Raw genomic sequence first — 15864 nt, 5'->3', positions numbered from 1 at the left:
GCTGCTTAGATAGCTATTGATTCCTTATATTTTCATTTAGTGCCTTTTTGTTATTAATAATGCTTTTCCCTGTATCTTCTAAATTTAATGGTGCTGATATATGAAAATACACGGAGCTATTAGGGTCAGTCTATGTAGGGCTACCATCTTAATGGATTAGTTCATTCAAATGTTCTTTTTGATTGATAAAATTTTTTTTTCACCAGTTGGCTTTTTATTCAGCATTGAATTTGGAGAAAAATTTCTTCATAAGTTCAATGGATTAGTCTTTGTTTCATTCTTGTCAGATAATTGATCCCCATTGGTATTCAGAGATCCACACTAAAGAAGTATCTTTAAGATACAATCAAACCGAATTGAAACCAGAAGTTGCCTATGGACCATAACTTCTGGTTTTAAAAAGAAGAATTTTACAGGTTCTGGAGGTAATTTGTGTTGGAAAATTCCATTTGTTGTTGCTATAGTTATTTCTACTTTTGGCAAGACAAGTTCAATGGATAAAATTGGAACATTTTGTTTATATTCCATGGAGTCACTGTGTAGAAATCACAGCCTATTATTATGTTTTAAAAGTCAGAAGGTTATCCTGCTTATTATATAGAGCTTCTACTCAGACTGATTTGCCTGATTTTGTTAGAAAAAACTCAAAAGAATAGATTTGGAGCTGGAAGGGACCCAAGAAAGGCAATCTAGCCCTACATTTTACAGATGAGAGAACTGAGGTCAGAGGAGGTTAAATGATTTGGAATTTTAAACCCAGGTCTTCTGACTCCAGAATCTTTTATTTTTTTTTTCACATTTTTTCCTTTAGAAATAAACTTATAGATACCTTTTAAAAATATATCAAGCTTTATGAAAGTTATTGGGCAAAAAAAAGTTTATTTCTTAGTAAAATGTAAGCTGTTTCTATGATAAAAGAATTACATATAAAAAGCAAAAGAAAAGGCCACAATTGAGAGGGGAGGGAAGTATAATTAAGCTTCCATCTGGAGAAATAAATCAATTTCCTCCAGTCTTATAAACTAGATGCTTACTGTTGTATGGACCTGTATAGCTACAATATGGATTTTACTCTAGAGGATCTAAACTATGAGACTGTGTGAACCTGATGATGCACAGTGTCTTATTTTTTATTTCCCACAAATTCCTCAATACAACAGGTAAATCCATCACTTGAGGGCAGTGGACATGAGATTTCCCTCAAGGAATTAGCTCTTTTTGAAAGGAAATCTGTCTATTGTGGGATTAAAATTTACTCTAGCCAAAACAGGAAAATAGACTATAAGATTAGCTAAACTAAAAGTATCACCTAAACTAAAAGTATAATAAAGATTAACATGGAACTACTTATGAATACATTTTAAAACGTTTTTATATATCTAAGATGTAGAAGTGATTCATTGGTTAAATATGAACAATGCATAATGGTATACAATTAGAATTAATAAAGAATATTGAATATTGATATTTATCCAGAGCTTTTGTTTTATATGTACTATAACTATTACATTCATTTGGCTGTTATCTACTATATTGAGATAATTCATGTTATTTTGTTGAATTTTTAAATTTCAAGCCTTTTCCTGTTTTTGCCTTGTCTTCCTAACTAGAACATAAACTGTGGGTTGACTGGAAGTGGGGGAAGAAGGGATGATATGAGAAAGAGTCTTCATTTAGCAAAGGGGATAGAGGCTCCCAAGATTGTAGAGAAGTATATTTTGTCTTGATATAAGGGGAAAAATTACTAATAATTAGAGCTGTCCCATGAAATGAACTATTTTGAGAGGTGACCTCAAAAGATTTCCACCAAAGGCTCAACTCTACCTACCCTAAGACAACTCACATACCTGGTAATTATTATGGGTAATACAGGAAATAATAGACTTTGAGTCTGGAAGACCTGAGATTGTATTCTACTTTAAATACTTCCCAGCTGTGTAAACCTGGCCAAATCACATTATCTCTGTCTTGCTCATTTTTCTCAGCTAAAAAATGGGGATAAGTACCAGTCTTCCAGGGTTATTAATAATAAAAAGAGATAATATTTATAAAGTATTTATAAAACTTAGAGCTCTATTTTAACCCTAACCATTATTATTAATATTATCTCTGTTCCTAATTTGTGATACACAGTTGTGAAACTCTAAGTGTGCAATACCTATTTGTTAATTTTATTCATTTTTTTAAATTGTCAAATTACTCATTAGAATTCATTGTTTTGTTTTTCCCATAGAATTTCCATGATTTGATAACTTATATAAAAATGTATTTACTAGCTATTACTTAAGAAGTAATACATAAAAAAAGGAATTAAAGAAAGCCATGCAATCTGAATTTTAAAAAAAACAAAATGCAAAATATAGCTTAGAGCATACTCTTTGAAGTTAAGCCTCTGAATTGGAGCCTTTACAGTATGTTTTCACTTAATATGTTAGTATTATCACTAAACTATGTTAGAACATTTGTATAAATTTTCATTTTTCTCTTTTATTTTCCTGAAAATGTTCCATATTTTAGGAAACAGAAACATACAAGTTGTGCCTGATCACAAGTTTTTATGTGATTTTTTTACTTTTGACTATTTTCCTACAACCTCACTCCAACATACTCATTAGTGTCAGTTCCTTCAAGATCTCTCCAGTAATCATGGTCCCAGTAGAGTAAGGAAAAAACTCAAGTATCACTGTTATTGTCTTTAAGCCATTCACAACATTTTAAAAGTGTTTATTTTTATATGAAATTGTAATAATTTCTGAACAAAATATATTGTTAAAATCCTCGGCCTTAAAACCTGGATATCTGAGTTCTGGGAATCCCAGAAGTCTTGGTGCACTTTAAAATTATTAAACAATTATGTACTGGCTTCAGCACCACATATGCTGAAATTGGAATGATACAGTTGGCCATTGCCCAAGAATGTCATGCAGATTGGTGAAGCATTCCGTATTTTTCAGCTGGTCACACTAGTCAACTCTCTGACCTCCAAGGATTGTCCTAGGGACTACCTTAGGTAAAGCAGATTGGGATTTGGGACATGATGGCTGCAGAACCAAGAGTGAGAGACCCTCCCCACCCACTCCCAGCCCCCAAAGAAACAATAAGGGATCAAACAAACAGCTTAATTGTTAATCCTTAAGTAACTGAAAACTGAACTAAGACTTTGGGCAAACGATAAGTTATCATAGTTATATAAGTTACGTAAACTGTAGCATGAATGAAATGATTGGAATGGGATAGGAACAGTCAGCCATAACTTCTCCTGACCTCTCTTCACCTCCCCATCACCTGCTTGTCACTTCTTGACCCTGTTAATCTTTCCTTTAGATCCCTTCCCTCTTCCAAACTTCCTTATTAGTATTTGGGACCTGCCATCCTCTCAGTTATCCTGGCTAACTCTGCATTTGTCTTCACACCAAATATCCAATCTGTGGCCAAGGCTTGTTTTTAACCTGTATGATGTCTCATGTAGGTGCCCTTCTTTCCGTCCCCAGGGCCACCACATTCCCTCATGCTGGTGCAGTGGCATTCGAGTCAGCCTCCCTGCTTCCCTCCACTCTTCAGTCAGTTGTCAAAGAGATCTTCCTTAAGCACATGGCCCTTCTCCCCCTACTCAGTAAATGTCAGTAGCTCCCAGTACCTCTAAAATCAAAACCAGAATTCTGTGTTTAGTTTTTAAAGCCCTTTTTACTAGGCACTTCGATCCAGTTTCACTGAACCATCTCCTGTCAATTGACTTTACTCCCACCATTCCTTCTGCCAAGCGTTGCCGCTGGTTGTCCCCCTTGCATAGAATTTTCCCTCCTGATTTCTACCTTCTGGCTTCCTTGGCTTTCTTCAAGACTCAAGTAAATTTACCACCACCCACCCTTCTCTATCAAATGATTTCCAAGCTCTGCCACAGGTGCCTTAAGTGTATGTAGTTGTTTGCCTGTCGTTTTCTCCTTTTGAATGTGGTCTCTTTGGGGCAAGCGCTATGCTTGTGCCTTTCTTTGTATCTTCAGAGCTTGATACAGTGTCTGCCATGATTGTAGTTCTAATAAATGATTACTGATGTTGATGATGATGATGACAAAACCCTTAAAAAATCGTTTATCCTAATGAACTTTCAGAAGAGGTAGGGTGGTATATTAGAAAGACCATTGAACTTGGAATCAAGAGACCTGATTTTGAGGGGTTTTTCCTTCATTTCAGCCTTGAACAAGATTTTTATTCTCTTTGCTTTTTAGAAATAGAATCTAACATCCTTGGAGGGAAAGAGGAGTTATTCAGAAGGAAATGAAAGTGATAGGAAAATAAAAAATGGCAACAAAAACCTTTTTAAGAAAAGAATATAAGCTTTTTGAGGGCAAAAATTGTTGTCTTTTTGTATTTGTATCTTTAGTACTTGCCAAATAATAGCACTCGATGCACCCTCCTTCCTCCCATCCTTCCCTCTCCAGTTTTTCATCTACACAGATGCTAAAATGATATTTCTAAAGCATGGTTCTCAGACTATCATTCCTCTTATCAAAATTAGCTCTCTGTTACCTATGGTTTGAAATAGAAACTTTTCTCAACAACATTTCTAACTTTACATACTCTGGCTTTTGCCTACCTTTCCAAGCTTATACATTGCTTCTTTTCACACATTTCATATATGTGCTACATTGAGCTACTTGTTGTGCTGTCTATAATGCATTCTGTCTTGTCTCATGCTTTTTTACTGACTATCCCCATGTCTTTAAGGTCCTAAGTAGGTGCTTAAGAAGTGGTTATTGACTAACTGACTGACATATGTATGAGTTGTTTCTCTTATTGGAATTTAAACATTAGTGCTGGGGCCATTTTATTTTTGTCTTGGTATTCCTAGTAACTAACACAGCATCTGGAACATAGAAATTTAATGAATTCTTATAGTTTGATCTATGCATTTCTCTTCAGTAGAATATAGGCAGTATTTTTGTATGTCTAGTACACATATACATACATTATAAGACACATCTCTTACCCTGCCATTCTTCTACTCAAAGATCTTTAGGTGGGTTTTTCTTTTGCATTTAGAGTAAATTAAAAACTCAGTGTGCTATTTAATTAAACTCATGCATAATGTTCCTTGCTTTCCAAACATATTTCCAGTAAATCCCCTTTATTTTCTTGAGGTCTTTCTTCCTTTACTTAATTATTCCTTGCATTCATCAGTTTTTTTCTCCTGTCTATCTCATTACATGGCGGAGATGGAGCTTGAATTTCTCACCTTTGCCTCCTTTACATCCTAACCTTCCTTTTGGGCTCAGATCAATGAGCACTCCTAATTTAGAAACTTTCCTTAACCCAAATAGTAAATGCTTATTTCTTCTTCAGATCATCTTGTATCCACTTAGTCTATATTTCCCATAATGGAATATATAAATTGTATTCCCCAAATAGAATATATTAAATCTTTGCTCCTAAGAATTGGAAAATGAATAGTCAGTTGGGGAATGACTGAACAAATTGTGGTATATAAAGGTAATGGACTATTATTCTATAAAAAATTACCAACAAGCTGATTTTAGAAAGTTCTGGAAAGATTTACATGGACTGATGTTAAGTGAAACAAACAGAACTAGGAATACATTGCTCACAATAACAAGAATGTGTGATGATCAATTATAAAAGACTTGATTTCTCAGTAGTTCAGTGATCCAAAGCAATCTCAATAGACTTTAGACAGAAAATGCCATCTGCATCCAGAAAAAGAACAGAGTAGATTGAATGTAAATCAATATATGCTCTGTTCACTTCTTTTTTCTGGTTTTTAATCTCTCCTGTGGTTTTACCCTTTTGCTCTGATTCTTCTCTCCCAACACGATTCATAAAACAATGTGCATTAAAAATAACTTACTAGGGGGAAAAAAAACACAAACCTTTGCTCCTGTGAAACCACTATAGTATTTTAATTTGCTTTCCTCATTCTTAGCAAAAATATATTGAGTTTAATAAATAAATTGAAATTGAAATGAATGATATCAGAGGCCCTTCCCAACTCTGAACTGCATAATAGCCTATATAATTAATCTATTGCTTTCCCTTAAATATTTGTTTTAAAGGCTGTCTTACTTGAAAAAGACACATTTTATGTTGCTTCTTTGACTTAAAAAACAAAAAAAAAAGGTACTGACAATTTTGATGTTCTTAGAAAAAACTAAATGAATGAAACTATACACAACAGTACTTCTGTTATATATAGACTGAAATAAATAGACCATGCAGTTCTCTAGAATTATGTAGAAAAAATATTTAATGTGATAAATATATACATCTATCCTTATAAATACTATAAAGTAAGTTAAGTGCCTTTACCCTTATAATTATGTGGTCAAAATAAATACATAAGTATCACCTAAATGAATACAATAATGACATTTTAAAATATAACAAATATGGGATATTTGGTAAAAATTTTAAACTGCTAATTTACATCTAGAAACTAAAAAATTGTGTCATACCAGTATTTAAATACACACTTTCTACTTGACACTGAAATACAAATATAGAGAGAAAGATAGTCCCTACCTTCATTATATTCTAGTGACATTAGACCACAGATATAAGGAAGCTGAAAGGAGGAAGTATTGGGGGTAGGGAGGGAAGTGAGTTTGAAGGAAAGAAAAATAGAGTGGATATCTTGGCTGAGAAAAGTCTAGAGTGCAGCCAGAAAACTTGGCTGTCTAGGGTGGTCCAGTTTGGAGTTTTCCAATATGCCCCAGGGAGAATTCTAGTCCTAGAATAAACTTCTTGGATGAAGAGGCTTCCAAGTATGGGAGAGAAAGTATGGAGGTAGTGTTTTCATTTAGGTTCAGTGCCTTTTAATTATTTTTGATCATTGGGATTTTAAAATATTTATTTTCCAGTTCAGCAAATTAATTTTTTTGATTAGCAGTCATTTAAATTAATACTGTAAAGTGATGCTTAATAGGAAAATTATATTTTTCTTCTGAGCTGTTTAAATAAAAAACTTTTTAGGACAGTCTGTGAAAAATAGAACTGCTAAAAGTATGTGGGATTTACTTGAGAAATTTTTTCTCATCTCACGTTGTTGTGTAGTCATTTTCAGTCATATCTTAATCTTTGTGACCCCATTTGGTATTTTCTTGGGAAAGATATTGGAGTGGTTTTCTATTTCCCTCTCCAGCTTATTTTGCAGGTGATGAACTGAAGTAATTCATAAGGAAGATGATCAGGAAGATCACTTGGTACCCCAAAAAGTTCTAGTTTTATAAGACATTTCTCTCTTGACTTTTCTTTAGACTGAACACTCATCTCTTTTGTTGGATCATTATCCATGCCCTACCTTCTACACAAATATTCCCATGATTTTCATTATCTCTGTTCAGGCAGTTTCTACATACAGATATTGTTCTCATTTCTTACCTGAATTACAATTAATGATTCGACAAGCATTTATTTAGCAATTACTAGATATGCTATGTACTATGCTGAACACTGAGAATAAATTTTTTTGATGATTTTATTTTAATGTTTTCCCTCAAGGATCATAGATTCTAATTGTAGAGATGACTTATACATAAATAGATATAAGTAATGAGTATTGGAAGGAAATGACAGAACTAATAGAGGAGAAAATACTTCCTTAGAAGATGATGTTTTTTTCTGAGTCTTAAATTTAGGAATTATGAGAAGTGGAAGTGGGGGGGAAGAGAAGCATTTAAGGAACAAAGGAAAGTCAGAGACGGGAGATGTGAGTATATGTATATGTCAGTATAGTAAGGGGTCAGGTTGTGAACAGTTAAATACCAAACAGAAGAGTTTATATTTTATCCTCGTGGTAATAGATAGCTGGTAAAATTTGAAGTGATGATGTGGTGGGGTTGACATAATCAAACATGCTATTTATTAAAATCATTTTAATACTTGTATTAAATGAGAATAAGGATAAATGGGAAGTTACTTGTGTCAGGGAGATCAATAATGATCTAGTAATCTAGGCCAGAGGTAATAAAAGCTTAAAGGCCATTAGCATGGTGACTTTGTTAATGGAGAGCTGTGAAGAAATAAAGAAGAGGGTGTGGCAATCTGTGGATGAGGGGACTAAATGAGAATAAGAAGTTCATAAAGATTCCAGAATCGTGGTGGTTCTTGTGAAAGTAATAGAGACCTTTGGAAGATGTTCGAATGTAGAGTAAAAGAAAATCAATTCTGTTTAGGTAATGTTGAGTTTATTCTACCTGTTGAACACCCAGTTTAAAATGACCAGCACTCAGTCTCTGATGTCTCCACAAGTGCAGAGGGAAAATGATTGCTGGGAATCTTCTGTATCAGATAGTAATTTAAATCTAGGGCAAATGGAATCACTAAGTCAGAGAACATAGAGCAAAAGAAAGCAAATGACCCTGGACAGAGCCTTGGAGGCCATTCACAATAGTAGTTGGAGACTGAGAAAGGGTAATGAGGTACATAGAAGACAGTATTAGGGAAAACCAAGAGAAGAGAGGCCATCCAGAAGAGGACAATGGTTAGCCAATATTAGGTGGTATAGAGAATTCAAAAATGAGAAGAGAGAAAAGGAGTTTCAATTTGGCAACTAAGAGATTATTGGTGCTTTGGATAGGACATGTTCAATGCAGTAATGCAGTAAAAAGCCTCATTTTGGTGATTAAAAGAGTATATTATAGCCTAGAAAATAGGAGTCACAAATGTAGATTAGTTTTTCATTTAGCTGAAAAGGGAGAGGAGATATTTTTATCTAATAAAAGCTAGCAAGGAGAATCAGATGAATCAAGGTCTTTTAAGGATGGTATGGACTAGCCTGTGTTTATAGGCAGTGTAGGTGAGGAGAGCCTGAAGATGACAGGCATCGGGTTCCTAGGTGGATTTAGAGTATCTTGGCAAAATACCAGCAGCAATAGGACAAAGGAGTAAGAGATTCAAGTATCATGGTGAGCTGGTTTGTATAAGAGTCAGTAGTGAGAAAGGAGGTAAATCTGGCATGGGTTATAATGGAGGAAAGAACTGATGGGACAGAGTACTTCATATGAGGCCAGAGTGAAGGAGATGGAAGGAAATGATAATAGGGATTTAACATGAGGAAAAGGGATGGAGAGGAAGCTGTTGATAAATGACCTTAGTTTTTTCAGTGAAGTATGTGACTCTTAAGTTCCGCTAGATGGCACAGTGGATAGTGCGTCAGGCCGGAGTCAGGAAGTTTCCTTTGAGTTCAAATCCAGTATTAGACACTAGCTTTGTGATCCTAGACAAGTCATTTCACCTCGTTTGCCTGTGTTCCTCATCTTTAAGATGAACTGGAAAAAGAAATGGTAAAATCTGCCAGTATTTTTGCCAAGAGAATCACAATGGACTCAGGAAGAAGCAGATGTGACTGAAAAATGAATGAATAACAACAATATGAAAAGGATTGGCAGAAAGGGGTTTTATGGGAGACTTGAAAAAAAGATTAGGTTTGGAATAGGTATTATAATGAGTGGGATAGAGAACCGATTAGGAAGGAGTAGTAGTAGAAGGTTTGTATTGCTACAGCAAAGGCCCTGTTGAGATTAGACATCATAAAATTTTCATGAATCTGGTAAAACATTGTTTCCTTCATCTCCATTCAACTGTACATTGATAGGAATGAAAGAAGATTAGAATACTACAGAGTTGGTATGTGGCAAGTCAGCATTGAAGAAGGCAACAAGGCATTTGGAGTAGAAAATAGTATAGAACTGACTGGTTCAAAAGAGTCCATTTTGAGAAGAGAGATGAATAACCTGGAAAAGTATGAGTTGAGGGATTGGTGATCATAGGGAGACAAAGATGTGTTAAGTAGCAGTTAAGCATATGAAGAGATGGAATAATAAAAATTTTTACTGGAAGAAAGAATTTTTGAATTCTGTATCATGTCTCTGACATTGGTGGTTTATGGCAAAATCAAAGATTTGACCTTCTTTATATATAACTTAGGTGGAGTGAAAGAGTTAGTCACAAGATTTAAGTAAACTGAGAAATTGCACATTTAGGATGTTTGAGGGAAGTTTAGCATGTGTGCTGAAATGCTTCAGTAGAGGAAAAAAAGTGGAGTGAAAAGGGATACTTGGAACCAGAAACTAATCCCATCAGAGAGGAATGTTTTGGGAATCAGTAGATAACATGATTAAATTGGTATTGCATGTGTCTTAAAGAAGGAAGGTTCCTGAGTGACAGCAATAGGGAATAGTTCTAGAAGTCATAATGAGAAGCAAGTAGTATTCTGACTCTTCCACTAGGACTAATAATTGAGGAGAAGAAGGATAAGTGAGCATGTAGGACCTGTACCAGAAAGGATAGCCAGAGATTAAATGTCATCCTGTAGAAGCAAGCTCTTAGAAGGAAGCACCTTCCTTCAGGTTCCTGACCTCAAAGTCTTCCTTGATGCTTCACTTTTTCTCCCTTCATCCTTCCCCTCCCATATTCATCAGTCTCACATCGATTCCCTTTTTTCCACTTATGGGACCACCATCTTTGTTTAGACACTCATTACCTCTCATCTGGACTACTGCTATTGATGTGTGTTAAGATTCCTTTCTAATTCCCAGCTTCCATGAATCCCAATGGGAGATAACCCGGCTTTCCCAGCCCCCATGAGATCTGAGCTAACTTGGGCTGTCCCAGCCCCCATTCTAATGATCTGCTCAGATTTCCCCAACCCCCAACCTCCCCCCCTCCCCCCCAGCACAAACAGTTCCTTCTCTAAAAACCCATTAAATTCTATTCAAATTCTAACCCTGGCTGAAACCTGTCTAGAGCTAACCTGGGACTCCACCCACGGGCACCTTTCAAGATTACCAAAAGCCCCCCCATTATAAAAAGGGGCAAAACTGGAGTTCACTCTTTGTAGGAGCCCCAAACATGACATCCTTATGCTAGCTATGTCAAGGGTTCCTGCCTGCCCAGTGCCAGCCCTGGCCCTGGCGTTTTTCTACCTTTAACCTTACTTCTAAATAAACTTCTTTTATTAATCTAGGTTTTCCAGTCTATAAATTCCTTTGTTGGGGGATTTCCAGGCTTTATGGTGCGTGAGACAAGGCGAGGGCGAAGTAAAATAATTTACTCAATTAAAAGTAAAAGTAAAAGTAAAAGTTTATTTTAAATCATCGAGAGATCTCAGTGGACCAGAACTCTTGGATGGAATTAGAGTTCTGTCTGTTCTGCCCATTCTGCCCATTCTGCCCATTCTGCCCACCCTCGTATAGTCAGAGTACATAGTTATATGATTTGAGACAATACAGAGCTTTTGGATTTGAATAGGCTTCAGTAAGGCTATAGAAAGTTTGATTAGTGATAGTTCAAATTGTATAGAGCTTAAGTGGAGGTACTTAACGTGAATTCAGTTCTATTGAGTTAAGTAGGAGTACTTAGCTTTAGTTCTGCTCTATAGAAAACTTGGGTAGTGTCAGCTGAACTCTATAGAAAGGTAAATTAGTGTTACTTAACAGAGGTGGGGTTAGCTGACTTCTAGGTCATAAGGTTAAAGTCAAAATAACCTTTTAGGGTCTACCATCTCAATTTCCCTCGTCACCTTTACTGGGGACTCTTGCGCTGCTACTAGACCTCATTTAACTCTATATCCTTGCGTTGAATCCAAAGGGGTTGCAGGGGAGCTCTTTTTGACTCCCTATACCCGGAACCTCCCACTAGACCTCAATTAACCCTAATTTCATTTAGGTACCCCTTACTTAATTCTCATCACTATGACTTCCTAAATGTCTTTGCTTCTAGTTTCTTGGCTCTCCTTTCCAACCAGTATTCCTAAAGCACTGACCTGATGGTTTCATTGGTTCCAGGATGAAATACAAACTCCTGTTTATCAATCAGTTAGATCCCTTCACATTCCCCATGTACTTTAATCATCCAGCCTTAGAGGCTTAAATGCTGGTCATACTATGACCCTCCCTCTCCTGTTTTGGTACTTTTACCTGTTCTGGCCTCATGTCCTCCTTTGCCTTTGGAGTTCTCTTGTTTCTTTTAAGGTTGGAACTACAAGATCTTACCTAATCTCCATTAGTTTTTTGTGCTCACTCCCTTCCCAAAATAATTTTGTATTTCTTATGTCCATTGTGTCTGTTATATTTGTATATATGTGATTACTTTTCCTTCTAAAAAATGTAAGCTTCTTTAGGGAAAGGACTGTTTTCATTTTTCTCTTTGATCCTTGTATCCTTAATGACTAGCATCATGCCAGACAGACACATTAAGTAGTACTTAATAAATTCTTTTTTACATTAATATTATTATTGGAATGGCAAATATACAGATAGAATTGGCTATTTTCTTCATAGTTTCTTAATTACCCTTACTTTTATAAAAGTTTGTGGTAATACTTAAATATTATTAGCATATTCTACTATAATTTTATACTGTATGGGTATACATTCAGTAATTTCACTTCTAAGTAATACATTATAATTAGATTATAGACCTAGATATTACAGACTTATACTATTGTTCAAAACACTAAGTCCTTTCCAACTATCACTAAGTTACAGCCATAGTTATGGGGCATTTTATAGATCCAGACAAAGGTTAGGACAAGAGAGAGACTAGAAAACCCCTATATTGAAATATCATAGTAAACTTTAGGTTCTAAATTTTGTTTCCCCACTTCCCAAATCCAAGAAAGGACCAATAGAATAAATCAAGCCAAGATTTAGAAATAAATTCTGAATCAGAAATTCAATATTTTAGTGTTAATAATAATAATAGAATAATAATAGAGTTAATCTTAGAACTCATCCAAGAATGTTTAGTTAAAATATCAAAAGGTAAATATATTGTTGTTATAATGGCCCCATAGTATGAATAGTACCTAAAGGCAAATTTACAGTTCAGCTCCAAAATGTTTTAATTATACTGAAAAGTATGTAATTCAATTCAGATTTTATCGGAAGAAGATTTAGCCCAAACAATCATTAACAGTGTACTGAAGGGACATTAATACTCAAAATTGTTATTACAATGAAACTTCTTTTCAAACTATTTTGTTTCTTATGGAGTTTACTTTAATGAGGATGATATTTGGTTTAACATTTTAATAATTTTTTAAAAATTTTGTAGGCATTACTCTCTGTACATGACACTGTGGCCCAAAAGAACTATGATCCTGTTTTACCTCCTATGCCTGATGATATTGATGATGAGGAAGATTCGGTAAAAATAATCAGACTGGTCAAAAACAGAGAACCATTGGTAAGTTAATCATAATTATTCTTAACTCAGAATTTATTAGAGAGATATAAACAAAGCTCATGGAAAAGTCAGCTTCGAAGCTGGTTTTCTTTTTTCCCATTTTAACTTAGGCTACTAGAACTGTATAATTCTGTAGAATTAAATAATTAAAAATAGTCATAATCCACATTTTCAAATTATTCAAAGACTACAAAACACTTTCATTATGACAACTATATGAGAGGAATGGTACAAGTTGTGTTATCCCTATTTTTATTGATGAAAAAACAGTTTCAGAAAGCTTATGTGACTTCTGAGTCACTCAGCTAAGAAGCTTGAAAGTAGCGCTTGGGACCTAGGAATGTCTTGATACCCGGAAACATGTCCATTTCCTCTAGGCTAAAACCAGTACCTTAAATTTCTGATTGTGATTTTAGAAAACAAAGCTAAGTAAGATGATATCCATATCATTGTTTATATTTACTGATGGGTTTTTATAGTCTATTCATCTATTTTATAGATCTATTTAAAGATTTTATCATCTTTATTCCTTCTACTATGATTTTTGATGCCACCCATTAGGTAATATATATTTTTTAAAATTGTCAGTGAGTTTAGCCTTTTTAAAATTGTTATATTTTATTATGGATTTTAGTATAGACTAAAAATTACCAAGTTTTGCAAAGACTAGAAAGCAGTTATGAGAGAATGTGGATAATCAGTAAGGGATAGGATAAAGGATAAATTAAAAAATAGGGATAATTAATTATTTTTTATTAGGGATTTGGTTACAATGAGGAAAAATATTAGGTAAAAATATTAAAGAGAGAATTTAGACTAGTAGGATTAAATTAGGAGTTATTAGCAGTTCTTAAAAATTTTATCCTCTTTTAACTTAAAAATATGTTATTTAAGATCAGCTTTGATCCTCTGCTGAAGATGATATTAATAAAGAAATTATATAATAGGCTTGCCACTTGTTATAGATTTAAAGTGCCAACTCTTTGACCCAATTCCAAAATTTTATTAAAAACATATAGATTTATCCAAACATTTAAGAAAATACCATAGATATAGTTTGTGTGGATTAGGGTAATACTTTGTATGATTAAGGGATGCAGAAACCATCAAGGATATACTCTTCCTTGAAATTAGTAATGCAGCCTATGATTCCAAACATACTGCACATTTAATCAAAAGATTTTTTATATCTCCCTTGACTTAGCAGACAAACTCATTTTCTCTCCTTGGCTACTCAAGAAGAGCTGTAGGTAGCCTGGGAAAGTTAGCAATTAAAATCCAGTGATCTAATAATAGAATAGGCAAACTTTCTAACAAAGTTAGTTGTACAGAAGAAACTAAAAAGAAAATCAGTGTTTCAAGACCAAAAATAAGTCTTAAGTGGCGATGTAATCATGGAAATCAAAACAATTGGAAATTAAGCACACAAATAGGAAATTAATAGCAATATTTCACTACCTAGTAATTCCTTCAATCCATGATTAACCATGTTTCAGATTGCGTAAAATAAAACTTTTAACTGTTGTAAAAGTGGACTGAATTTGAATGGCATCTTAATATATTTTGTCAAAAGAATAAAAAAAAATCACAATTTGGATTGTGTTTAATGCAGAAGAAACCGTCAAGTTGAAGAAGCTGTTTAGAGCCAATCACCCATGTCCTTTTAGGGAGGTAACTAATGAGACCTCCCTAATATGTCAGATTAACACAGTAACATTGTATGAATATTCAAAACAAAATTATTCCGGCCCTGTGCCACCCCTTCTATGGTCATGCATACTTTAATACTGAAGCATGACATTCCTATTGATTCGGGAAACCTATTCTGTGATCCATTCCTCCAGTTGAGGTATAGGACTGATGAAAACAGTGCCAGGACCTGCAGCATTAAATATTGGCTCCAGAAGAAGATCAGTCCAGAGGGACATATTTTAATTAGTATTTTTAACATATCATATAAGAACATTTAGGGCCTAGTCATATACCATTGTAATGCTCTTGATAGGTGATAGGAATCTCTCCTCTAATTGGAGGCTTATTTTTTCTGACTAACACCATGAGTAAGATTAGTTGGTATATAAGAAATGGATGTATCATGAGGGATCATAGAAGTTCCATGCCTATCAACAGTAGCAGTGAGCCTCACTTCTTATTCTAGTCCATCTTTAATGAAATCAAACAAAAGAAAAATGTATAGGGTCAGTGTGGTAAGCATTATAATGGACCAGTTTACACAAACTAGTGTAATAAAAAGATTCCAGCATAGTATGACCATAACCACACCAGAGATGGTCTTACACATGAGGCAGCAGCTAGTCAGCAAACTGATCAGATAAAAGTATTTTCCATTACCTCAATGGCTGTGGCCCTAAATCCTTCTTTTTTTTTTTTTTAAATGAAGAAAGGATCTTTTATCGAATCTGCAGACTGGCAGTTCATTCAGAAAACAAGGCTGGACTGTGTCCCATTGAACTAGACTAAAAGATTTGTCTCTGGAGGCAAGCATTATCATTGATATTAGGCCTGAAATGAAACACTCCCATATATTCTCTGCCATTGTAGCCCTCAATTCAATGGGGATTAATATCCAACAACATGAGCTATCAAAGTGCCAAGAAAATCCCCCCAAATTTAGGTAAGTTTAACTGTTCTAGGACCAGGAGA

At 34.6% G+C, this 15864-nt stretch overlaps 1 protein-coding gene across 3 annotated transcripts in view; it reads left to right on the top strand.

Annotated features, from left to right (window-relative positions):
• Positions 1-15864, top strand: part of MPP7 (MAGUK p55 scaffold protein 7) — a 237113-nt gene that overhangs the window by 142593 nt on the left and 78656 nt on the right. For all 3 annotated transcript variants that reach the window (XM_074267011.1, XM_074267009.1, XM_074267010.1), the window contains one exon: positions 13069-13200. In XM_074267011.1, coding sequence (XP_074123112.1) covers positions 13069-13200 — 132 coding nt within the window. The remainder of the gene's footprint in view (positions 1-13068; positions 13201-15864) is intronic.

Source organism: Sminthopsis crassicaudata, chromosome 5 (assembly GCF_048593235.1).
Source record: "Sminthopsis crassicaudata isolate SCR6 chromosome 5, ASM4859323v1, whole genome shotgun sequence".
NCBI classification, from domain to species: domain Eukaryota; kingdom Metazoa; phylum Chordata; class Mammalia; order Dasyuromorphia; family Dasyuridae; genus Sminthopsis; species Sminthopsis crassicaudata.
The sequence above is the reverse complement of the archived record's forward strand: the minus strand, read 5'-3'. Positions and strand labels throughout refer to the sequence as shown.